Below are 25254 nucleotides of genomic sequence, written 5' to 3'. Positions count from 1 at the left end.
GAGATTGCCTTCAAGTCTCCCGACGTGTATCGTGAGATACCTTCGGAAAATTGACATCAGTTCTCGTCTCATCACTTTTCGACAGTCCGACGGTGTCGACGCGCAATAGACGGGACGCATTTTGGAATACTTCGTAGCTTTCGAAATGTTCGTTTCAGCGAGAAATGTGAATATACATCTCGCTGCGAACAGATACGAAATCCATCAACGCGATTAAAGCTTGGCCACAATTATTTCGGGAGCCGTTCTGTTACCGTTAAATAGAGACGCGTGTACGTCCATACCGGCGGGTCATAGTTATCCCCCCCCCCCCTCAAATCTGCTGGTGTATCAAGTGTAACGGCTGCCATGTGCCATTTTTGTTTTTCGGCCTTTTTCCCCCACGTCGAACGAACGCGGATAACGATTATTGCGCTTTTTCTCGACTATTCGCCGGTTGCGCGCGTTGTTAAATCGGAAACTGCCGCGGCTGAAAAAGCGGCTTACGCGACAGCGATCGATTTGACGTCGTTTACTTTCTCTTAACAGAAAGTTTTTTTTCGTGTCATTGCTCGTCGTTTATATATATACATATATATATATATATATAGTGCAGAGTGTATGTACAGAGTGTCCCAAACTAATTTCGGTTCCCGTGGTGAGCGAGTAGGACGGGTGAAACTGAGCAGAAAATTCCTATATTGTTTTGCAAATAACACGACAAAATTTCGAGCTATCAATGACCGAAAACGGTCATTTCTAGAAGCTTCTTTAATTAATAACTCAACAATTTGCGAGTTATTTGCAAAAAGGTAGGAAACTTTTCTGCTCAATTTCGTCCGTTCTACTTGTATACCACAGGAACCGAAATTAGTTTGGAGCACCTCGTACATACATATAAAAAACCGGAGATTGTTTTCGCTGTTCCGCGGACTATTATCAGAGTGGGAGAACCGCGTTCTCTGTTCTCGTAGATTTTTTGCGAACGCCCTCGAACGAAAGCTCGAAAGATAAGTAAATACATACGGCGAATGAGGAAGGGGGTGAGGGGGGGGGGCGATAGAAAATTTGGTGGCCGATTCGCAGCACGGCAGTCGCGTCGAATAATTTACACGTGGAATTAGCATGCGCCAAATGTATGATATTTACGCGAATTTCGTTATTTGCATAAAAATTATGCAGTAGTACGCACATTTATTTATTTTTTCACGGTTCAACTGGCGTGCGTTCGGCACGCGTAATATCCGAAGGCTGGATCGTTGAAATAAATTTAATCGTATCGCCGGAATGTCGGTCGCGTACGCGCTCGCGCTAATCGCAGCAAATACCGATCGTTTCGATATACGACCGGTTGACAACGATTATCGTGTTTGAGATATAACGGGGAGCTTTTTTTTTGTTTTTCAGCATCTATCCTCGGTGTGTCACACGGTGGGATCGTGAACGCTTCAGTACCGCCAGCGAGCACCTAAAACGAACGTAAGTTAGATCTGTAAATAAATTTTTTTATAACATATTACGTATTATTGTAATATTGTTTGTGATAGATTTGTCTGCGCGTAAAAATAACGAGGACACAAATGCGCGTTCAAGGTGGGGATCTTTATCGGTCCGAAAATCGATAACGAGAATTTCGCGCGAGCGCTAATCTCGTACTCGCTGCATCAGCAAAGAATACTATTCGTTCATCAAGTCGATCGCATTGGTCAATAAATTTTGCATCATAAATTGTATCCTTTCTGAATTTCATTGTTCCTATTTACGTTTATGCGTGGAAACAGAAAATGAGGATAAGAAAACGATTAAGCTGCATTGTTTAAGAATATAGTCGATATTTTTAGTTTTTGTAAGTTAATAGCATATGAGATATGAAAGTAAAACAACAAAAATTTTTGCTGTAATATCTTATTTTTTTATACTTCATATTATTAAAAACCTAAAAAATTGTCCTTTTGATTTAAGGCTCTTATCAGTCTTAGCGGTTTCGAAATATAATAATATTACAAAGAAAGGATAAAAATAATTTCTATCCCCGTGTAAAAAATTAACTCTCACTGACTGTTATAAACATCATTTCAAAGTAAATCATTAGCTTTAAAAGAGATGTTTTGGAAGATATTCCCTTTTCTCAACACTATGATAGCCTTAAATATCAAATTTCCTTTTGGAAAATTGTTTTTTATGACGACAATTCGAGCTACGTTTTGATTGTAATTGTTACACTTGTGGTCAATAGCAAAATTAACCAAAATCGAGTAAATTTTTCGATTGAAGCAACCAAAGTTTTTTTTGTCCAAACCGAAGGTTTGGTTCTCCGAAGTTTCCGAGGCTGCGAAGAACCGAATCTTCGGTTCGGAGAACTAAACCTTGGTTCGTAACGTTTTCGTAACGAAAAAATCTGCCCGTAGTCGAGCAAAAGTTGAATTGATTCAACTAAAATGGGTTTCTCAGCGAGTTAAGGCGCGATCCGCGTTGTTGTGATACGTTAAACTTCGCAACCCTCCCCGAGGAGGGCGGACGTATTCCTTTGTAAATCGCAGCCGCATAGTTGCATAGTTCCCGTCCGAAGTACCCGGTCGGACATTAAAACGCACGGCCGCGAAATGGCAGGGCCTTAACGGCGACGACAATGCCGCAATAATAATATCGCGAAACGCGCGCGATCCGACCGGAATGGAAACGAAGTTGTTGCAACGAGCGACGTGAGTTTCGCGGATTAGTCCGGCCGATGCGAGAGCGACCTGGAGACGGTGTGTTCTCTGATAGTTTCCTGTGACCCGAAGGGTTAATAACGCAGCAGCGGAATTTTCGCGGAAACATTGTTCCGGGCCGCGGATTTATAAGATTTCGTCTTATTTGGAAAGTTCGCGCAATTTCACGGGCCGCACACCGTCCGTAAATATTCGATCGGACCTCGAAATTGCCGGATAATGCGAGGTTCGTCGACGGGAGTTCCAAGAGCGAGCGAACGTAAGAATGCGTGGGAATGAAACAGAAACATCGGAAAACGCGAGTTGTCGAAACCCGAGGCGAAACTTCGATGCCGCTCCGACGCTCCCGAGGATAATTTGCGCCCACTTAGACGGCCTGTGGATTAATTAAAACCTACTTCGACGATATTGATTGACTTTTTAACTTCTCTTTGGAACTTTGGATTCTACAGACGGAATTTCAACGCTACCTCCGTCATCCTATTTTAACACTAAAACAGCGGAAACGGAAATTTAAGGCGTTATCAGGGTCAACGTAGGGGTTATATTATATTATTAGAATTGAAATCGAAGCTGTTTTGCTATCTCAGCTCCTACTGTGTTGTAGAATTAAAACTTTAACGTAGGGCCAGAATTTCGATTGTTTGCCGATGACCTCGAATCTTCTCCCCCAGATTGGAATTCGCAATGCAACATAGATGATTCTTTCAACGACGAAAACACAGAAACCCGTGTATACACGCGGAATTTTTATTGGATAATATATCATATTTAATGGCACAATTTACTAGAGTTGTGTTACGTGCGACTGTAGAATATATTTATATTCAAGCCAAAATTTACGTACAACAGCAATGAACGAATAGTTCGGTCGGATATATTTTTAAGCCGATTGTATATAAATTTACTATATGCAGCATGGTCCACGTAAAATGTGACAAGCGCATAAGTCTGATATAAAAATATTTGCCGAGTCGAAAAGTTGTTCGTGAGAAAATGTGTTCAAAGTTCGCAATTCACCTTTCTAACTACGTAAATATAAGCTCTCGCTCCTTCTTCGAGGGGGGACGGCAGGTAACTTCATAATTTCAAGTGGAACTTCCTGTAAAATGTTACATTTTTTGGATTCCACGGGAAGAACAGGTCAATTTTATCTGAAACATTTTTTTGAAAAATGCTTCTATCTGATTAGTGAAATGCATATTTTAATAATAAGAAATACGTACTTTGTTAATTTTTTCGCTCGCAAAATATTCTTTAATCTTTGCTCGACTTGGACAGTACGATTTCAGTCGCTTGAAGTTGAAAAAATAGTTACAAATAAATATCAAAAATCGCTTTATATTAACGGCCAATTTCTAATATATCAGCAACTATTCGAACCATCAACATCAGCAACATGCTTATAATTATGATATTCTAGCATTCACAGTGGCTTTTAATTTTATTCGAAATTTGTTATAACGGAAAGTACATGCAATTTCGAGTAAAAACACATTTTTTAGGATAAAAGTGTGGCTATATTATGTGATTTAGCAAGAATAAATGCGATTGTCACGAATTAAGACACTGTCACTAATTTAAATAGTCACTTTACTGCATTGAAATTGTTCAACTGTTGTTAGAAATTATTTGTTGTTATAAATATTTCTTAGCCAAACGAGACTACGATATTACTCATGAATGTTTGTATCTGCGATAAACAATCACGCTTCGTTGAGAACAACACGATTGCATTAGGTTGATGAACGCGCTTTACTATACAGAGTATTCGAGATTTTTCTGCCAATCGCTCGTGCTAAGATTGAACGGATGAAACTGAGAAGAAAAGTCCATTATCACTTTGCAAATCCGCAAATTGTTTATTTACTAAATAAAGAAACTTCTATAGATGATCATTTTCAATTATTGAAAACTCGAAATTTTGCGTGGCTGTTTGCAAAATGGTAGGAACCTTTTCTGCTCGGTTTAATCTGTCTTATCTAAGACACGATCTGTCGGCAGAAAATTTTCAGACAACCTACATATACAGGATGGGGCATTTAGAGACACTTTAATATAACAAAAATTAAACAAAGAAAGAAATATTTCAAACAAAAGTTGCAGAGTTTGTAGAGGGACATATTTCAGTGACCTTAACTTAATTGTACCGTCATTAATTCAAGATCATTTCAAGGTCAACTTCATTTCTTTTCATGGAATTATTTAATTTTCTCAGTACAAATCGGTTTCTCTATGTTCGTTCTGTTTATAAAAATAATAGGGTGAGATCATCGAAAAGTGAATACTTTTTGAGATATTGTACTTTTTATTCCGACATTTTTCAATATTAGATATGAAATATCTTATGAAGTATTCATTTTTCGATAATATCACCCTGATACTTTTATACGCAGAATGAACAGAGAAATCGATTTGTATTGAATAAAATTATATAATTTCAATAAAAAAGAAATTATCCTCCAAATGACCTCGAATTATTGACGATACAATGAAATTGAGGTTACCAAAATATATTCCCCTCCAAACCCTACAACTTTTGTCCGAGACATTTCTTTCTATTTTGCTTTCATTTTCGTTATAAACACATATTAAGGTGTTTCAATTTAAATGTTCCACCCTGTATGTACATGCCCGTGTTTATAAGTAGATACAAGAAGAATTTATTGCCGAGTATTACAAAACGATGTCGCCCGAGCGATGAACCTGTACGATTCCGCGCTACGTACGTTTAGTTTGTTATCTCGCGAAGGCGCGTTGCTCGCGCCTCCGCTTATCGATTTTGCGCGACCGCTTTATCATCTCCCTTTTTGCCCCTGTTCGGTCTCGTCATTGAGTGTTCTTATCCCACTAATTTTGTTTTATTTTTATATTTCGTTAAAGGACGCTCGGTATGTGCGCTTTGCGGTCGCCATGATCAAAGTTGGACTCACTGTTTTAAAGGAAAAGAGATCGGCGGAATGTCGAGAGATGTCTGACAAGAGAACTCCGCGGCCATTTCTTGAGCAGCTTCTTCTTTCTCTTCCCTCCTTAACAATCTTCTTAACATCCGTACCAGGAAAGAGATCAAGGGAGATTACCGAGAGAGAGAGAGAGAGAGAGAGAGCTATCAGATTGCTTTCAGTACCATAATTTTTAATTCGTCCAATCTCGGACGTATCTTGCGTCGTATTTCGCGAGAAAGGAAACGAAGATTCTGCGAGCGGAAAAGTGAATCGAAACAAAGCCGCTACTTCCTTTTACCCGAGTCGAAATTTCGATGCTACTTTGACACTCTTAAGGGCAATTTACACCTATTAAGATGGCTCACAGACTGCTAGAACTTACTTTTACGACATTATACTTGTTAACTTTTCTCTCGAACCTCTTTAATTCTATAGATTTAATTTTAATATTACCTTCAACAGCCTACTTTAACCTAAGCCTAAAATAGCGAAAGCGAAAATTCAAGACTCTATCGGGGTGAAAGTAAGAATATATTTTATTGTTAGAATTTAAACTGAATCTGTTTTGCTATTTTAGCTTTTATTATGTCATATAATTAAGAGGATATTCTCATTTGGAACGCTTCGTTCGGTAGATGATTTCTAGAGTTTTGCTTTAGGAAAACTGTGAAACGTACAATTCTCAAGTTTTTTACATAAATATTAATCTATGCTTTAACTACATATGTTAATTTTTGCAGATTAAATATTAATTCTTCAATATTAATAAAGTTATAAATAATTTTGTCAGCGCTAAACTAAAAAAGAGAAAGTTGGCGATTTCGCGATTCCAGATGTTGCTGGCTTCTAACAGTGAAACGACAAAAAATTAATAAACTATAAACTTGTGACTATTGTCCCTACCACGATCGATATCATTCATATTTCGACTTTTTGAGGATTTCCAAAGCTGAAAAAAACTAAATAAATTTTTCTCTCTTGAAGTTGCATAAATTATTTTCTAATAGTAGAAGAAACTTTTTATTTAAAACAAAAAAAAGATTCTCTTAATATCAGAAAATGATTTATTTATATTTACAAAATGATTTAGTTGCATTTGCTTGCTTTTAAATGAAGGAAATATTTTTTTTAAACACAATTTTTACATTTAAAATCCCATTTTTTTTTAAAGAAATCGTTTTTTCTTGTACAACGGTGTATTTCGAGTCAAAGAAATTGTATTTTTTAATCTAGAAACTTTTGATTTTACAAGTCATTTTACAAATTTAAAAAGATATTATTTTATTTATGAATTTTTTTCTCAGATCTAACAAATATTTATGTAAATTACAATAAATATATTTAACAAAATATAATTCTATTATTTCAAGAATTATTTTTCCATGTGAAACAAAACTGAAAACTGGTGAATTAAAAGCCATTGTATTTATACTACTTGTTTATTATTGGAAAGTGCTAGAACGTACGCGAAAGTTCTGGAAAATTCTCGAACGTTCTGGAAGTTCCTCGAGGAATCCAGAAGATTCCGAAAGTTGCGCTAAGTTTATTATTATTATGACAGATGAGAAAAATGTCTGTAGACGGCAAAAAATTTGTTTGGAGCAGCAGAAAGATTTGTTAAGAGTATCAATCGTCTGTATATCCAGCAAATGGCAATTAATACTCTTGGCAAATTTTTCTGCTGTCCATACCAATTTTTTACCGTCTAAACAAATTCCTTTTCGCTGTCGCTATATTCACAAAAATTTGCTTAAGCAAAATTTCCCTTTTCCGTGTGGGAAATGAGAGTTTCAACCCGGGGAAAAATTAAAAAGTAAGGAGGAAATATGCGTCACACGGTGCAATATGTGTCAAGATCAAGGTCGTGGGAGGGAGGGGCTCGTTAATCGGTGTACATACCTGACTAAACGTTCGACTCGGACACCCCATCGGACGGCGTTTTTTAGGTGCAACGCGTCCCGTAAACCACCCTCGCATACAGAATACAGTTTCAACCGTATACACCCCTCATACGCAGGCGGTTACATGCCTGTTATATGTACACGTGCGAAAATACCATTTCGACACACACACACACACACACAGACACACACGGTGTCCAGACACGCACGTATGTGCACAGGTAATCAGATCTTCGCGAGGTTGCGGAATCCGGTTACACAAAGGATCGTCATCGAGCCGTCGTGGATACGACGGCTGTGTGTGTATCGACTCAGCCTGCGTGTAAATATGCCCCGCTCGACCCCGGCCGTTATGCTATCTCTCTCGCACTTATGCACACCGGAAAAAAGATTCGGTAATAATCATCCAGTCTGGATTACAGTTACCAAATAATTTGGTGAAATAATTTCAACTAAATATAAGGTGAATATTTCCAAATAATTTGGCGAATACGAACGCGTTATCTTAGCAAGGCTCGGTATTTATTAATTATTATTTATCGCTAAGGCTTGGTAATTGTTACCAATTTATATGGTGGGTGTCGCCGAACAATGCGTTAAATAAAACTACTTCGTTTAGTAACACTTATAAGAGAGAATATGTAAAGGACTCGTTATAATATTTCGACGGCACGAGCGCTAAATTTAAATTCCCACAATTCTGAGACGCTTCAAGAATTCGGAAAATACCAAGTCCTTTTTACTGGGAGAATTTTAGATAATGTTATATCGGGAGACGTGGATCCGACCGAGAACTGTACGCTCTCTAAGCGCTACTCAAGCTCTTGACCCATATTCGCTCTTTTGACCTCTTGTGGTGTTATCGTCAAGATTATTTAGTAATACTTACCGAATATTTGGGCAGAAGTGCCAAACTATTTGGTAATTATTATTAAATTATGTGGTGTTGTTTACTCGATAATTTGTTTAGTTCAACTTAATTTGTGTATTACCGCTCGTTTTGTAATAATTACCAAACAGTTGGTAACTATCACCACATCTGGTACTGATTAACAAATATTGCAGCGAAGCACTCAGCCAGAGTTTTAAGAATTTTCGTCGGATAGAAACTGTTCAATATTAACTTACTATTTTTTGTTTTAAATAGGCAAGTAACTGGCCAAGAAATAATAGTCAGCATTTTTGGGACAGTTTCTAGACAGTTAATGTCTAATTCATTCAAGCCAGTAAAAACCGTCCAGTTTCCAGTTATTGCAAATTTTTGCAATATTACTTTATCTATGAATTTTTTCTCAAATCTAACGAATGTTTATCCAATTTAAACGAATACATTTGACGAGATATATTTCTCTTATTTTAAGAATTATTTTCACTGTGAAACAAAAACTGAACCGGTAAATTGAAGACCGTTCTAACTTATACCGCTTGTTTATTATTGGAAAATTTCAGAACGTTTCATCAGGGCTTGGTTTCCAACTACGGGAACTGCTTCTTTCTTTTTCCATTTGTTCCGATATCGCGAAGATACTGGAGACGTACGTCAGCGCGAATCCTCTCGCTTCTCGAGACGGCCGGCAGGTACAAACGACACACCTCATTCGTGTTGTATGGAACAATAAAAAATGATTCCGTTCTGCGCGCGTGCGATAAGACTTCCGAGCGCGATAACACACGCACACACACTCGTCGTATAAATGCGAAAGCATCGTTCGGAGGAGCCATCAATTCGCCGACGACTGCCGGATCGACCCGATCGCTCGATGATGGAACGGCTAACGACTCCGTCTTTATTCTCTGCTAATTAACTATTAACGACTTATCGGGAAAAAGTGACCTCGGCTGGGTCGGGAGTTCGCGCGTCCGCGAGCGCTAACGGGCCACGTTTATAATTAGAAAGTCGATTACGGTCCGGTCGTCGTCGCGCGCCGTGACCCGTCGTAATGAAAACAGCACCCCTCGATAATTCACGGAAAACATCACGCTTTTCTGTGGAGAACTCCGGAGAGAGAGAGAGAGAGAGAGAGAGAGAGAGAGATCCGGTGCGGTTAACTGAATTATACCAGCCGCTTCTTCGCCCGCAAATTGATTCTGTCGACGGGAAAATCGTAGGAAACGCACATTCGGCCGGTCCTGGAGAGACCGGCTCGACTAATTCGGTATTGGAGAGCGGATTTCGAGTTGCCAGTATCTTAAATAAGAGGTATAAGATCTCAGTAACATCGAACCTGGATAGCTCATTTGCGATGATAGTAATAATAGTAACCCAAGAAACTGGACCAGTTTCTAACCAGTAACTGGCCAGTGATTCCCCAACCAGTTAGTTTATTAGATCAATTTCGCCAGCAGAGATCTTACAAATTTAAGTGACTTTTGCCTCGACGATAACTGGATAGTAAAACCATTTTCGTTTGTTTATTATTTCATTTGTTTATTATCTTGCCGAGAAACACTAGCCAGAATTTTCAGTTTTCGCTGGGAACTGAAACTCTCCAGTATTAACTCGCTATTTTTTTGGAATAGTTTATGGCAAGAAACTGGCCGAGAAATAATAATCAATATTTTCTTGGACAGTTTCTGAACAATTACTGTCTAGTTAATTCAAGCCGGTAAAAACCGCCCAGTTTCTGCTTAGTGGCCAGTTTTTCCCTAACATTTTTCCACTCGGGAATCTTCATTCACGGGAAACTCTGATACACAATGGTGAAATATAACTAATCGCTAAAGATGAAGACAGATGTGAAAAATTAGATTCATAAAATACAGGGTGTTTTATCGGAAAACCGACAAACTTATAGAATGTGTTCTAGAGATCATTCTAAGCAGAAAAGTTCAGATATACTATAAGTGATGTACAATTCAGCTCAGTTATCGAGATATGGAACATTTAATTTTTGTCAGTAAATTATCTATTAATTTTTAAATTATCTATTTTGTAACTTTCGTAAATTACCTATTAATTTCTTTTTACGACAACAGCCCCGTCTCGCTCCGGACTTCTTTTTATGGGGTGTCTGAACTTGTGTGTATACAGTAATAATGGTAAACCAGAGATTCGTCAACGGTTAATCGGCAGAATAATATAGGCCACAGTGTAGTGTAAGCAGCATGTTTGCAAACTGAAGTTGAACATTTTGAACAATTAATATCATTACAAAAATAATATTCACCTGATAAAAGTTACATATATATATGAATGTCTGGTATTTTTCGTTTGTTACAATATTAGTAAAATTGTTTATAGCTCGTTAACTGAATTGAATTGACTTGTCGTGTATCTGAGTTTTTTTATTTAGAATTATCTCTAAAACACGTTCCAGAAATTCGTCGGTATCTCCGTGAAACATCTTGCATATAGAATAAAGATAAATAAATAATTAATTAATACTTTAATATGAGAACACAATAAATGTGGAGACATTTACAAGATCATACGCGTCAAAGAATTCTAATTCCGATCTAAATTCAGACGGAGTTCCATGGAAAAGTCAACATGGTCTGAAAATGAATTCGCCGTCATGCATATTCTGTTTGTGTTGCAATGTGGATCACACAGCATTCGATGCTGCATAACATGGAAAAGAGGGCACCGTCTTAAAGGTGGAGCGGTTAGTTATATATGTTCTAGTATATTTGAGCGACCAATATATCGATTAATTTTCAAGAAAAGATCAAACATCGCTCTCCTCTTTCGCAAGGACAACATACTCAGTTTGTTGCAAGAATGTGTTGATATTCCTGACAGATAATCGACATCGGTTTGTCCGGGTGATAGCTAGCTAAACATGAAAACTCAAGTTGTGACCGCTCGATCATGTCACTTTGATATTCAATATATACGGGGATCACATAATAAGACTATATTCTAGTTTGGGGCAGGCCAGAACGCAATGTAACAATCATCAAATGTTTACGTGCAAAAATATTCCGATAAATAATAAATGGTAAATAATAAACTCACTTTTTTTCTTGTAAAGAAATTATTTACTTTCTCTTCTACGGTATTTCAAGCCGGGGAAATTCTATTTTTCAACCAGGAAACTCATGATTTTACAAATCATTTCACAGATTTAAAAAAATAATACTTCACATTCGTGAGTTTCCTTCTCAAATCTAACAAATATTTATCTCAATTAAAACAATATATTTAACGAAATATATTCCTTTTATTTAAACAATTATTTTTCTCAACGAATTGATATAGTCACATGTTTCTCTCTCTCTCTCTCTCTCTCAGCCCACCACTATCATCACTATTATTCTACTAGCATCAAATCCGCACATTAGCACTTAATACGATGTGCACATTAAAAATTAGTACCGAGCCAGCAGTGATTTCCTCCTCGTAACGACGGTTGTCAAAGATCGCGCATGCGTTCGTCTCCTGCGAGCGCCGAATTCGCTATCATCCTCGAACACGCTGCGATCGCTGCGTTCGGCGACGATCGAGATGCATTATTCACGCGAGGCGTGTTGTTTGTCTTCCCGGCTTCTCGAGCGCTGTCTATCGAGCGCGAGTGTGTGTTACCTCGCGAGACGCGATTAATTCGCGAGATCTCGCGAGACGAAATTCGCCCGGTCGGCGAATGAACGAACGCCGACTCCGGATAAGCGCATTCAATTCTGCCTCGCGCGTCAAACCGGATATCGAAAGCCGGGTAAGATGAAGATGCCGACAGGAGGCTGGAGGGCGCGAAAGACACTCCGTATATAACAAAAGGACGAATGGACGGACGGACGGAGACCGCAAGGCCGGAGATTCTTAGCTAGTTGGCCGATGTTTCGCTGAAAGTCTGAAACTGAGTCAAGCCGGAGGTCGAGCAATAATAACTTGAAATCCACTTTGTACAGCGCGATTACGTCAAGAACGAAATTCCTCCCACGCTCCCCCGCCTTCGCCTCGCGGCTATTTGTATCACGGCCGGGTAATTTAGCAAAAAGTTGTCCGCCCTATTTCGTTATTACGTTTAAGCGCTCCCGACTACCGGAGGGGACGACTGAATCTCCGAGAAGTTTCAATGGAGCGCGCGCGCCCTCTACATGAGCAGTTTTTCTTGCCGAACTCCCGCTACGTTCAGTCTCTCTTGCTTCGAGTGTTATCTCCGAGTATAGCACGTATAAATCCGTCTGCCATAACTTCTTTGATATTCTCGGCAGTAGACGGCCGCGTGTGCGCGTCGTCGTCGTTCAATAATCCCCGTCCCGTCCCGTGGAAAAGTTTCCACGGAACACTAAAGTTGCCCCAAATTAGGCATTAAATCGCAGCTCTCCCGCAGGAGAGAGAGAGAGAGAGAGAAAGAGCGCTCCCCGTGCCAAGTTTTCCCGGAAACTCATCGACTGCGAATCGTTTGCGACAACCCGTCCCGCACGAGCGAACGAACGCCACGTGACTGATCCGCCGAGTGGAAAAATGTCGGGGAAAAACTGCCCAACAAGAGAAAACTGGATGATTTTTACCGGCTCGAACTTAACTAGACAGTAACTGTTCGGAAACTGTCGAGAAAACGCTGACTATTATTCCTCGGTCAGTCACTAGCCGCAAACTAGTCAATGAAGATATTGAGAATGGTAAGTTAATACCGGACGATTTCATTCCCGGCGAAAAATCAGTCGCTAGACAGAAACTGGATGAACCGGCGAAAACACTTGAAATTCCAGCTAGTGTATCTCGGCCATTTTCTGGCCGGAAACTCGGCGAAATAATGAAAGAATGAAATGCTCAAAGACTTATTATTAGGGACTGGTCGGAAACTGGCCAGTTTCACTAACCAGTTATCGTCGAAACGAAAAGCCCCCCAAACTCGTAAGTTTTTGGCGGGTAAAACTGGTCGGAAACCAGCTGGTTAGAGAATTACCGGCTACCAGCTGCCGGCTAGAAGCTGGTTTAATTTCCACCACCACTATCGCCGCTGCTGTTTTCCTTACGATCGTCGGTCCGGATTAAAAAAAAAAACAGAAAAGAAAACCGCCCCACTATTTACGCGTCGCTTCGAAAGCATCGTAACGACCGTGGTCGTCCCTGGAGTCATTTATAATAAAGTATCCCGCGATTCCGCCAACCGCTCGTCACGCCGATCGTTACATCCGCCAATCATATCTCTCTCTCTCTCTCTCGCACAGTGTTTCGCGCGCGGAGCCTGATTTTATGCGCGAAAATATAGGACAGGACGGGAGATCGGACCGGCGATAACTACCGCTCCCCTCCCCCTCCCTCCCCCACCAGGGTGCGATGTATTCGCATGATTGATGAAATTTGTGTAGAAGCAACAGGGCGTACTTACCGGACTATATCCCTCCGGAGAGGAGGCTTTTGATTGATAGAGGACGTTCGAATTTGAAATTCCGCCTCCCCCCCAAGAAGAATGCGGTCGGTTCGCCTCCCTTTTTCACTCCCACGTCACCCGGTGTTCGACGTTCTTTTTCTCACCGGCCGTTGCCGGCACGCGAGCCTCTCAGACACGCACGCACGCAGGTATGTACGATACGTACACAGCGGAGGCGCGTCCTCCCGTCACTCGACGGGAACTTCCGGATTTTCGCGACGAGGGCGGGCGGACAGTTCCTTCCGGCGTGATACACGCGCGTCGTGTCCAAAGGACACACTGGAGCCGCTCCCCGCCCGCCCCCGTCGTTCATCCGGACTAAAAGCCGCCGGGTACGCAAACTCCTCACTTTCTCTCTTCGTGTCTAACGTCCTTGTTGGTCGGTTATTTACAAGTCAAATGCGGTCGGTAGGATCGATGCGCGCGGCACCGGGACGATCGGAGGGAAAGGAGCGAGTCGCTAAGGCGAAGGGTGGAAGGGCGAGGCGCGCGATATCATACAGGTTTTGTCTTGATGTCATGTCAGCTCCTCGTGCGATATTAATTCTTCGCGTACTGTTTCCCGCCACCCTAGAAATCTATCCAGTTTCCAGTCAGTGATTGGCCAGTAATCCCCTAACCAGCTAGTTTCTAACCAGTTGTTTATAGAAACACAAAAGGACTCTCCAGCAAAGTCGTATTAACCACCATCGAATAGACCTTGAAAATTTCAAATATACCTCGGCGTTTTCGACTTTTTCCCCGGAGAACCTCATTAAAGCTTCCTCCTCGAAACTTATACAACTACTTTTTACAACCTAGTGTGTCGATCACTACGAAAAATAAAGAAAATAAGCAGTTTCCAGTAGAGAAGTACCTCCAAACGTTTACCCAATTCCGTCGGAGAAGCCGCAGTTCGACCGAGCCAGCGCGCTGCGGCTCAAAGAGCCGCGCTCTTCCGGATCTGAGGGAAAAAAACAGACAGACGGACAGGCAGACGAAAGGGCGACTAAGACGATACGTGTGTGCGATACGAGTTTAACGGGGCGGGACGCGGTACACATATTTATTCCGATCCCGGGTCAGCCGGGCTGGAAAGAAACTGCCGGTCGCGACGATAAAGTTTCCGACGGGCAAGTGCGGCCTCGGCTTTGCGGACAGGGGACTTGAAAAAGCTCGGTCACACACAGCAGACCGGCGGTCGCGCGTGTATGCGAAAAGTTGGCGGAAATCTACGACGGCGCGCGTCCCGCCGAGAGACAAGTTTCGCGGCGCGCGCCCGCGCGACCTTCGACACGAATAAATTCCTTCGGTACTGGCGAGACGGATAAATTCGGTCTCGTCGCCGGACCCTCCGTCCACCGTTTACTCCCTTTGAAACGCTCGCTCTTCGTCCTACGCGATTTCAATTAGCGCCGACTCCCGGCCGGTTCGTGACCTTCCGACAGAATTAAATCATGTTTAATTTATAATCCCCGATCTCCCCAGAGCGTATTTTAATTCTCCCCCTTTCTCTCTCTCTCTCTCTCTCTCTCGACTGAGTACACACTCTCCTGCGAAAGTACTCCTGCGGAATCCAATCCACGAGTGTAGAACTCGGGGCCGGCCGAGGACGAGCGCGACAAATGAAGCGAATGCGCGAATCATCGCGAAACGTTACGCGGATGAATTTCCCGAACCGTGAATTCTTTTACGCAGCAGCTACCTCGTTAACGTCCCGATCATCCTCTCTCTCTCTTTCTCTCTGTCACAGCCAATGGCGGTACAGATGGATTATGTTCACCGTCTCCCGGCGGAAAGACTAATTTGATGCACAATGTCGGACTCTCTCTCTCTCCCTCTCTTTCGACGAACCTCGGCGATAATAAAAGGGGTAAAGCGCGCGCTTCGGGTCGTCGTCGTCGTGTTGTATTAATTTAACTTTGGCGACGCATCGACGCCGCCCGCCGTTCAAGAGTACCGGCGCGCTGTAACAGTATTAAGCTAAATTGCCAACAACAGCCTCTCTCTCTCTCTCTCTCTCTCTCTCTCTTTGTGTGTCTCTCGGTGGGATGCGTCGCTCCGAGATTAGCGGGGTTGACTGACAAAAATAAAGGAACATGCGAGGGAGAGAATGCCGGGCGGCGCAGACGAAGAAAATCCCACGGGACTCCGGAAGCGGCGACGGCCGCCGAATCGCCTCAGACGTGGCGCAGCCAGAATTCCCCGATAACATGGAAAGTTGGATTCACTCTGATCCCACGCCAAACGAATTTACGTATAGTTCTGCGCTGCATAGGTAATATCGGTCTTTGATCGTATTGTTGCACCTTCTCGTTGCGCCTTCTCATCACCTCTGATCAAAGAACCTCATATGGAAGAGAGGTGTCAACACTGTCACCTAACGAGCTCTTCTGCAACTACTTGACGTGATTCCTGCTTGCGCTGATATTGCGGGAAATTGTTTCCTCGGAGATGCAAACGTACCTTAATCGATAAAGTGTCGTAATAATCTCGTCCGGCGTAGATGTAAAGGAAATTGAGGGGAAACGTCAGGAACGACATTTTGTTTTCGCCCTCTGAAACCCTGAAGGTATGGAATTAAAATTTATGGTAGATGCAAAGGGGCGATATTTTTCCGCCGAATTGAATTGTTCTTTTCCTTGAAAATTATCACATCTTGCGAACAACTATTTCCCAAGAAGTTGAAAAAGTGATGATACTCCGGTTGCTAAATCTTAATGGAACGTCCGTTGCATTCCGAACTATATCTAGAAAGGAATGTTCTGGCCGATATTGAAACCAAGAGCGTATCGATCGAGCGTCGCTCGAGTCCGAAGCACGCGAGGCTTCCAAAATCGAGCGAATAATAACCACGCGTGCACCAAAGTGCGCACGCACATTATGAAGTACAATGTGGCGGTGCGTTGCGGGCGAACAAAATCGAGAAGCTATTTTGGGACACGCACGCTGCGACGAGCGCTTATCATCGCTCGCGATCATTACGGACGATACATGCACGGCCCGGCACGCGGACAACAATTATATCGCTGTACATATTAACCAAGAGTGTCAAATAGCGCGTGGGATGATTTGTACGGCGTATAAATTATTCAAAATTATTATTAAGCATGCCCGTGTATTATTCGCTAATAATTAATTCCGCCCGCATAATTGTAATATGATTATTCGATCGTTTAATTAACATTGATCTACGTCCGCGTTCGACTATCAATAATGGGCCGCGAACGGGCCGGGAAATGCGAAACGAGTCGCGCGCTGGTAAATACATTAAAGCCATATTCAGAATATATATATATATATATATATATATACGAGAGTGGATCAAATATAAACGAGCCTTTTTAAATTGCGCGCCCGTCGGCGGCGTGAGAAGTCTGCAACGTTTTGGACAGTGGAGGGGGGTCATGTGGAAGGCAGTAATAACGTTGGCGCGCCACGTGCTTCTTACTCTCAGCAGCAATCACGGTGAGTGAGAAAGAGATGCACCCCGCAGTTGCACAACGTATTATTATTAAGTTTCTCGTCAACGAAAATGTGACCGTTGGAGGAAGTGTATAGATAAGATGGGGGATTATATAGAAAAATAAGAAAAATATAAATTAGAATTGATTTTAAAAAATATATGGCTTTTTTGCAAAAGACTCGTTTATATTTGATCCACCCTCATATATTACGTTATACGCCCGACGTGATCTCGGAAACGAATATCCCGAGAAGGGAGGAAACTCCCGCGGCTTATTCGCGCGTGCGACTCCGTTCGGCCGGGTAAGTTGCTGAGCGGCCCCGATCTGGCAGCAACGTGTTTCTAACGGCACGCCGCCGCATTGTGTTAACAGGATTCCTTGAGATGGGTCGGATGCGAACAGGCTGGCTGCTCTGCGCGGCGCTGACGATCGTCCTCTGCCAAGGCCAGGAGGACTGGATGCAGTGTCTGTCGACGTGCAAGTGCAAGTGGGTGTCCGGCAAAAAGACCGCCGAGTGCACGAGGCAGGGTCTGACGGAGGTGCCGCAGAATCTCTCCCGCGAGATCCAGATCCTCGATCTCAGCGGCAACCGTTTCGCCCACCTGCCGAACAACGCGTTCAACGAGGTCCACCTGGTGAACCTGCACAAGCTGACGCTGCGCGAGTGCGGCATCGAGTCGATCGACACGCAGGCCTTCCGTAACCTGAGGATCATCATCGAAATCGACCTGTCGGACAACAACATCCGTAGTCTGCAGCCGGGTATCTTCTACGAAACGCACAAGCTGCGGGTGCTGCTGCTGAATCAGAACCGACTGCGGGTGCTCGAGAACGACCTCTTCGTCAACCTCACGTTCCTGCAGAAGGTGTCGCTGTCGAACAACAAGCTGGAACGCATCGAGGAGAGGACGTTCCTCAATCTGCCGAATCTGCACTCCCTCGCGCTGGACGGCAACAACTTCAGCACCCTACAGCTGCAGAGGTTCGACGGCCTGCCGAAACTCGGCAGCCTCGGCCTGCAGAACAACCCGTGGAACTGCAACTGCCACTTGCGGAAGCTGCGCGACTGGACGATCGAGAACAAGTTCTACACGAACCCGACCACCTGCCTGCAGCCGCCGAACATGAACGGCAAGACCTGGGACGAGGTCAGTAGCGACGAGTTCGCCTGCCGACCGAAGATCGCCGTCATCGGCCCGGCGACCAAGATCGAAATGGGCAAAGGGGACGTCACCCTCTCCTGCAAAGCTACGGGGATCCCGCGTCCTAAGGTAATTGTACATGGAGACCACCAAATCGTAATCCTGTCACGCTTGAAATCCGCCCTAAAAATATCCCGCCAATAATCTGCGCCGCGTTTCACCGTCATATTTAGATATATACGCTCGCTTGAGCGATGGCATGATTTATTTTGGCAATTTCGTCGAAAAATTATCCCGTATGTTTACACTGAAAAAAGCATTTATTAAAGCCCAAACTTTCATTGGATTCGAGAAAATGATTCATTGGAACGCGCCTGACTAAATAATTATTCGGTTGATATTAATATATTTTATCAATTGAAAGAAATGTTTCTTAGCTTCGGAAAGAAATATTTTTTAGAACAAAATTTTTTGAAAAAACGTTTAGTCCACCCGAAGAAACAAACCTTCGAGTGGAGGAAAGAAGATATCAGGGAAAAGAAATATTTCTTAATATCGAGGAAATCTTTAACTACCAGCTGATTTTTTAAACCAGAGTTCCTATTTATTTTACACCTTTGTTTACTTTTTCTTTAGAAGTGAATGCGAATGGGACTTTAACCGCTTAGTTTCATTTAAATTGTACTTAAGCAATTAAAGCTCCGCATATTTCACTATTAAACCGCCTCCCCCATTGTCGAATTTCACCTCAACATTATACAAGGTGGTCTAAACTTTCGAACGATGAGTGAAACGTCCTCGGGAGGATCGAAGGCGTCGCATGCTTTCGCAGACACACATCATGCGCGTGTTTCAGCTCTCGTGGTCGCATCGCGGCCGGGCGTTGAGCAACAACGCGAAGCGGCCGAGCAACGAGCGGGGCTACATACTGACGTCGAGCGGCGAGTGGCTGAATCTCACGCTGACCGACGTGATGGCCTCCGACAAGGGCGACTACGTCTGCCAGGCGAGGAATCCAGGCGGCGACGCCGAGAGGAACGTGACTCTGTCGGTGGTGGGCGACGCCTTGAGCAAGGAGAACGCAATCAACCTGCCGTTGGCGATCGGCCTCGGCGTGATCGCCCTGTGCCTGCTGATCATCACGGTGACGCTTTGCATGTACTATTGCCGCCGGCGGCGCACCCGGCACGACGAGAAGGGCCACGAGGCGGCCTCGATGGAGCACCAGGGCCTCGGCGAACAGGAGAAGTCCCTCATCACCACCATCAACCCCGTGGTGAAGCCGCCCAGACGCTACGAGGCTTCCTCGGTGACGTCCCACGGCACGGAGATGACGGAGCTGAATCGCACGTTGCTCGACAACGACTCGGTCTTCGGTCAGTACACAGCCTACATTACTAAACAGTACGCGGCCAGGTGCTAGCGGGGAATTACGAGCCATTAATTGAACGAGTCGCGCGTTTCTCGCGAGACTACGGCAGGTTGTTGATACAAGCCCGATCAGGGGCGTCGTTGTTGTCGATATGGGTCTTCGATGGACCACCGGTCGTTTTGTCGGGTAACATCCTCACCTGCTAAAGGTGAAGCGACCGCTATACGTTGTTTATATGATGTATCAATAGTGTGTATGTGTGTGTATGTGTGTGATCGTGAGTCGATTCGTGGCGCGCGAATCCCGTCTTCTGCGAATTCCCCGAGACAGTTGAGTGAAGCGCGTCACATCGATCTTGGGGTAACGAGAGTTCACCGAATGCCAGCTGGGAGACTAATGAAGGCTATCCTCCGTTAGGGACGCTTATGATATACCCGGACGTCCCTTAATATGACACCGCGTTACGATAGCGCACTGACATTTGTCACTTGTGTGCGATAACACTCGTGAATGACAACGACGCGGAGATTTCGATTCAGCTTCGACCGGGCTCGAGATTGTCGATTGTAAATTGCGTATGCGGAAAAAGAAACTTGGTTCCTGCAACTGAACAGAGAGACCTGATGAAAGCTCGATGAGGGGGAGTGATATTTCTGTTACCGCGCAACTCTGCGTGATTTGTGTGGACATTCAGCTGAGCTGCGACTGAGCAGAAATCTCTTGCGAGGATCCTTTGGTTTCTGCGACCGAGCTTTTGAACTTTCGTAGCGCACAGTATCGCGTAACAGACACGACAGACGTTAATTGTGGACGAAAGTAACGCACGAGCTTTATAGCTCGTAGTATTTAGCGTAGTATTTGGCGTGTCAGCGTAAGCAAAGATAACCCAAGTAGAAGTTGGAGCAGTCGCCGGCCGGTAATCCTGACAATTAGCTCATTTCTGACCGGTTTCGCCGGCCAGAAACTGATGAGTTTGAGAGAACTTTTGTGAGTCACTTTTACGCGTGTACTCACAAAATATAAATATACGCTTAAAGTGTTTGGCATATTTTGTTCAATCATAATGTAAGACTGAAGGCAGGAAGAATCTTTGGGAAAATATTGGAGGTGACCAAATAAGACCCGTTTACGTTTCCCGCTTAAAATCGTATGTCTGAAACATCACTCGCCAAATTCACACGCCCTTCTAATCAGAACCTGCGTAGATTTTCCAACTACAGTCTATTATTTCTTTTCTGGGAAATCGGATTGCATCCCAATTAGAAATTTTCTATTGGGGTTACCTTTAGTCACGCAGCCCCGCTTTCAATTCTGTGACATGTGATAAGACTTGTGCGTTGCTTACGACTTGTCTCTGTCGTAAAATATTACATTATTCTATGAACAGTGTTTGCCGGTATCTAGATAAAATTATTTAAATAATCTTCCAGATGAATAAGTAGAACAGACCATTTGTTTCGATTGATCAAACCACTTTTAGCCCGTGTCAAACTGGCAACAAAATAAAATTAATTTTTCGGATTTTCATCTCATCTTCATTTATAATCTGAAATCATCTAAGGCAAACACTGGCTATGACCCTTCGTTTGGTCCTCTGACAATTCGAAAAATTCCGTTGCGCCAACGAAATGGTTTTTCCCGTGTAAGAACAAAATTTCCGGTATTTGTAAGTGCGATCGGATGAGCGAAAGGGCTGTAATCAGGAAAAGTCGTAGTTAAGAGCATTGCTTGGAATTACTTTCGAAGTGATTTTCGAGAGCTGTTTCGTTTTCCTTTCTTCTCTCATTCGCCCGTCGAACCGAGCGATTTGCAGTTGCAACGCGTAATCTCAGGATCGACAAATTCACAAGGTCTGTTAGATGCTCTTTATTACTCAAGAGTTCTTATCGAAGCTACAGTTATGTATCGTAATTATAACAATATAATTGTACTGATATGTAGCGTACAAAAATAACACATATCAAGGGCTGCTTTTTCAACAAGAGCTTTTCAGAAATTGGGGTGCGCCTCACAGATCTTACAAAGTTGTCGCGGACCTGAGGCTGAGCGCAACGGCTGTCAGTCGTGTCAAAAGTAAAAGTAATTCCGAACACTGAACAAAGTAATCGTTTAGCTAATAAGTGTTACTATAATGTCGATGATAACAACTTTACGATACATACTACTATTTTCGTGGGTTAAAATCAAAAGGAGATACGGTCGAGGCCGAGGATGACCGGAAATAATGGGATTTCTCTGAACGTAGCTAACCTCGGTTCCCAAAGCGTACAAGTAGACCGGATAAAACAGCGGAGAGAAGTCACGTGACATTTTGCAAAATTCGCGAAATAGTTGGCGAGGAATTAATTATTTTGTCCGAGCTGTGCAATCGCAGGATCGAATAATGGCGACAATAAGAGGCTCATCCGAGACCAGGTTGCGTGCGTGTACTGAAATGGGGTGTCTTCGGTGAAATTCGCGCACACACGGAGAGTCACACACGCGACGCCGCATTCCGCTTACCGGAAAAGCGCACCGTGGCGTCGGGATCGCGCACGGACAAGATTACTCGCCGAGCTTGCGCGATCACGCGATCTCGATCTTACACACAGGCTTAATTAATCGACTCGGTATCGCGCGCACGTCAAAGCGTGTGCGAGCGACGTGCGCACCGACGTGCGTGCACGCTCGACCAACGACGTACGTGGAAACGCGGTTACGCAGTTTTTCGGTCAAATTGACAAAGCGCGACCAAGCGCGATCGTATCGCGGCTGATTCGATCAGAAGCGCTCGTCCACCGTTCGTACGAAGCCTTTGCCATTCCCGGGGATATCGAGAGAGCGGCGTGTCACGTCAATGCCGACCTCGTCAATGTTAGTAATGGTCTACGATTGGTGCTTTAAGCCCCAAACCTTAATGAATTGACCATTTTCTAAGGCTTAAAGCTTAAACCTTTATCAGACCTAGCCTTAAGCGAGGTCTGCAGAGAATTTAAGGCGTAGATTTGAGAAATTGTTCAATTATAATTGATTTTTCTTCTATAATTCCAGTGTGATTAGTCAATTTCTTAAGGTTCAGAGCTTAAATTCTCATTGTAGACCTCGCTTTAGTCCTAGTCTACAACAGGTGCTTTAAGCTCTAAGCCTTAAGAAATTGACCAGTCACAGCCGAATTTGAGAGAAGAGAATAATCAATTGGTCAATTCCTCAAGGCTTCGAGGTTAAAGCGCCTATTGTAGACCGAAACTGAAGAAATTGACCAATCACAACTGATTACTCTTCAATAATTCGATTGGTCACTTTCTCAAGGCTTAGAGCTTAAATTTTCAAGCCTTAAAAAACTGATCAATCACAGTCGAATTCAAAGAGAACAATCGACCGTGATTGGCGTCAATTTCTCAAAGCTCCGAGCTTAAATCCTCATTGTAGACCCCGCTCAAGACTTAGAACCTAAATTTTTCACAGTAGACCCGCTTTAGGCCGCAGTAAACCGTCCCAGTGGGGGGTCTGCTTGTCGTGCGTGCTGGCACGCGTCTCATCAAGACCCCGTGCACCTCCTCCGCGCGTGCAATCTTTTCTTTCTCTCCATTTTCTTTCTCTCTCTCTCTCTCTCTCTCTCTTACATTTTCTTTCTTAACGTTCGCCCTTCTCTTTTGTTCATGTTCACGGCAGCTGACGGCGTCGGGAGCGGCGGCGTCGTCGTCGGCAGCGAGCACATGGGTGACGACGAGAGGGAGCACGAACGGGCGACGCCGGAATTCGATGGGAGCGGCATCGGAGGTGGCGGTACGCTCCCACGTGGTGGCTATCATTACCGGCAGTATCCGCCGGACCTGTTGGCCTTCTCCGGGGGCCGGGGTGCCTCGCCGACCAGCCAGGCGTCGACGGTGCCCGACAACACGCGTATGCCTAATCAGCACGCGGCGATGACGCCGGTCGCAACAACCACTCCGGCGGCGCCAGCGTACGGCTCGCTACCGGTATCGGCCGGCGGCGGCCAATATCCGGCGGCCTTCAAGACGTTGCCGCACAGTCGCAGCGTCACGCCGTACGGGCCGTCCTCCTCCTCCTCACCGATGACGGCGCCGGTGCTACCGCGTCACGGCTACGTGACGATCCCACGGCGGCCACGGGCACCCAGCTGGAGCAGTGGACCCCCAACGTCCCCCATCGACCGCCTCGAGCCGGTCTACGACAACCTGGGCCGACGCACCACGGCGGACGGCAGCTCGGAGCTGTCGCTCAACAAGAGCTCGATCGAGCCGACGTCCTCCTCGTCCTCGGGCATGAGAGGACCCCGACCGCTGCCGGGAATGCCGGGCTCCCATTACGGCACGATCCAGCGCAGCACGCCCAACATTCTGAGCAGCAGCTCGCTGGACCGATCGGCGCCGGAAGGCGCGGCCGAGTGGCCGATCAACCTGACGGACGAGAGCGTGGAGGGCGGGCATCATGCGTTGCAGCTGCTGGCCGGCGGCAACAACACCCTCGGCAGGAAAGTGCCGCCCAGGCCGCCGCCCAAGCCGAAGAAGAAGTCGGCGAACGGGCCGCTGTACGAGGACGAGGGCGAGGACGGCACGGAGGTATGATCCCACGGCCGGCCGCAGCGATGAGGACGGCTGCTCGTAGTCCGCCACGACGGAGTGCGCGCGACCACATTCACAATAAACCGGTAGTGCCTTCTTCCGACGACGACGGTCCCGCGACGGCGGCTCCGAACTTTCGCGCGCCCACCGAAGAGCGGCCGGGGAACTCGGGAAGAACGCGGGAAGATATGCTTCCGATCCCCAACGACGAGAGATTCACGGAGTGAGACGACGACGTTGTCGCTCCGATGAGACACTGAGAGGCTTGCGGACGAAAGGTTACCCCGACTCCGGGAGAGTACTACGCTTGCCGGTTCGTTCCTCCCCTCCCCCCCCCCCCCTACTCTTCCTCCCCTACCTTGTAAGTTATTTATTGTGCCGTACCGGGTATCCGAGGCATCCGGGATCCGTCGATGAGACTCGCTTCCGACGAGCGCGCGCGTCTCGTTCCGCGTCTCATTCCGCGTCTCCGAACCGCGGGTCTACTTTCCTCCTTCCTCCCCTCCACTCCTCAGTCGATCCTTTTTTTCTTCTTGGTGAATTTTTTTCTCTTTTTTTTTTTCTTTCTTATCGGGTACTTCTGGCGCTTTGTTTGACGCCCACCACGCGCGGCGAGGTGATAAAACGGTGATAAATGTGAAGTTCCGGACATTTCGCTGCCGACTTGTACAGTCGATAAGGGGAGACCCGCTTGCGCGTTTTGGGCGGAATTTGCGCGGCGAAGCGGCCGGGAGAGCTTAAAGTCGCGAACCCGCAGCCCGGGGCAGCGACGAATGCGACTTCGAATTCATCCTGTATTCGTGTACGTGTAATCGAAAAATTGTATTCCCACGCACTCTCTCTCTCTCTCTCGTACGATTTATTTATATATAT

The 25254-nt window shown here is 44.7% G+C and overlaps 1 protein-coding gene across 1 annotated transcript in view; it reads left to right on the top strand.

Annotated features, from left to right (window-relative positions):
- The window catches only part of LOC106751714, a 380102-nt gene extending 355406 nt beyond the window's left edge, over window positions 1-24696 (top strand). Inside the window, exons 5-8 of the mRNA XM_014632745.1 lie at window positions 1387-1458; window positions 17675-18573; window positions 19301-19820; window positions 23468-24696. Coding sequence (XP_014488231.1) covers window positions 17686-18573; window positions 19301-19820; window positions 23468-24384 — 2325 coding nt within the window. The 5' untranslated portion in view covers window positions 1387-1458; window positions 17675-17685 and the 3' untranslated portion in view covers window positions 24385-24696. The remainder of the gene's footprint in view (window positions 1-1386; window positions 1459-17674; window positions 18574-19300; window positions 19821-23467) is intronic.
- The last annotated feature ends 558 nt before the right edge of the window (window positions 24697-25254 follow it).

The sequence above is a fragment of the Dinoponera quadriceps genome, unplaced genomic scaffold (genome assembly GCF_001313825.1).
Source record: "Dinoponera quadriceps isolate SergipeBrazil2010 unplaced genomic scaffold, ASM131382v1 scaffold115, whole genome shotgun sequence".
Classification (NCBI taxonomy): domain Eukaryota; kingdom Metazoa; phylum Arthropoda; class Insecta; order Hymenoptera; family Formicidae; genus Dinoponera; species Dinoponera quadriceps.
The sequence above is the reverse complement of the archived record's forward strand: the minus strand, read 5'-3'. Positions and strand labels throughout refer to the sequence as shown.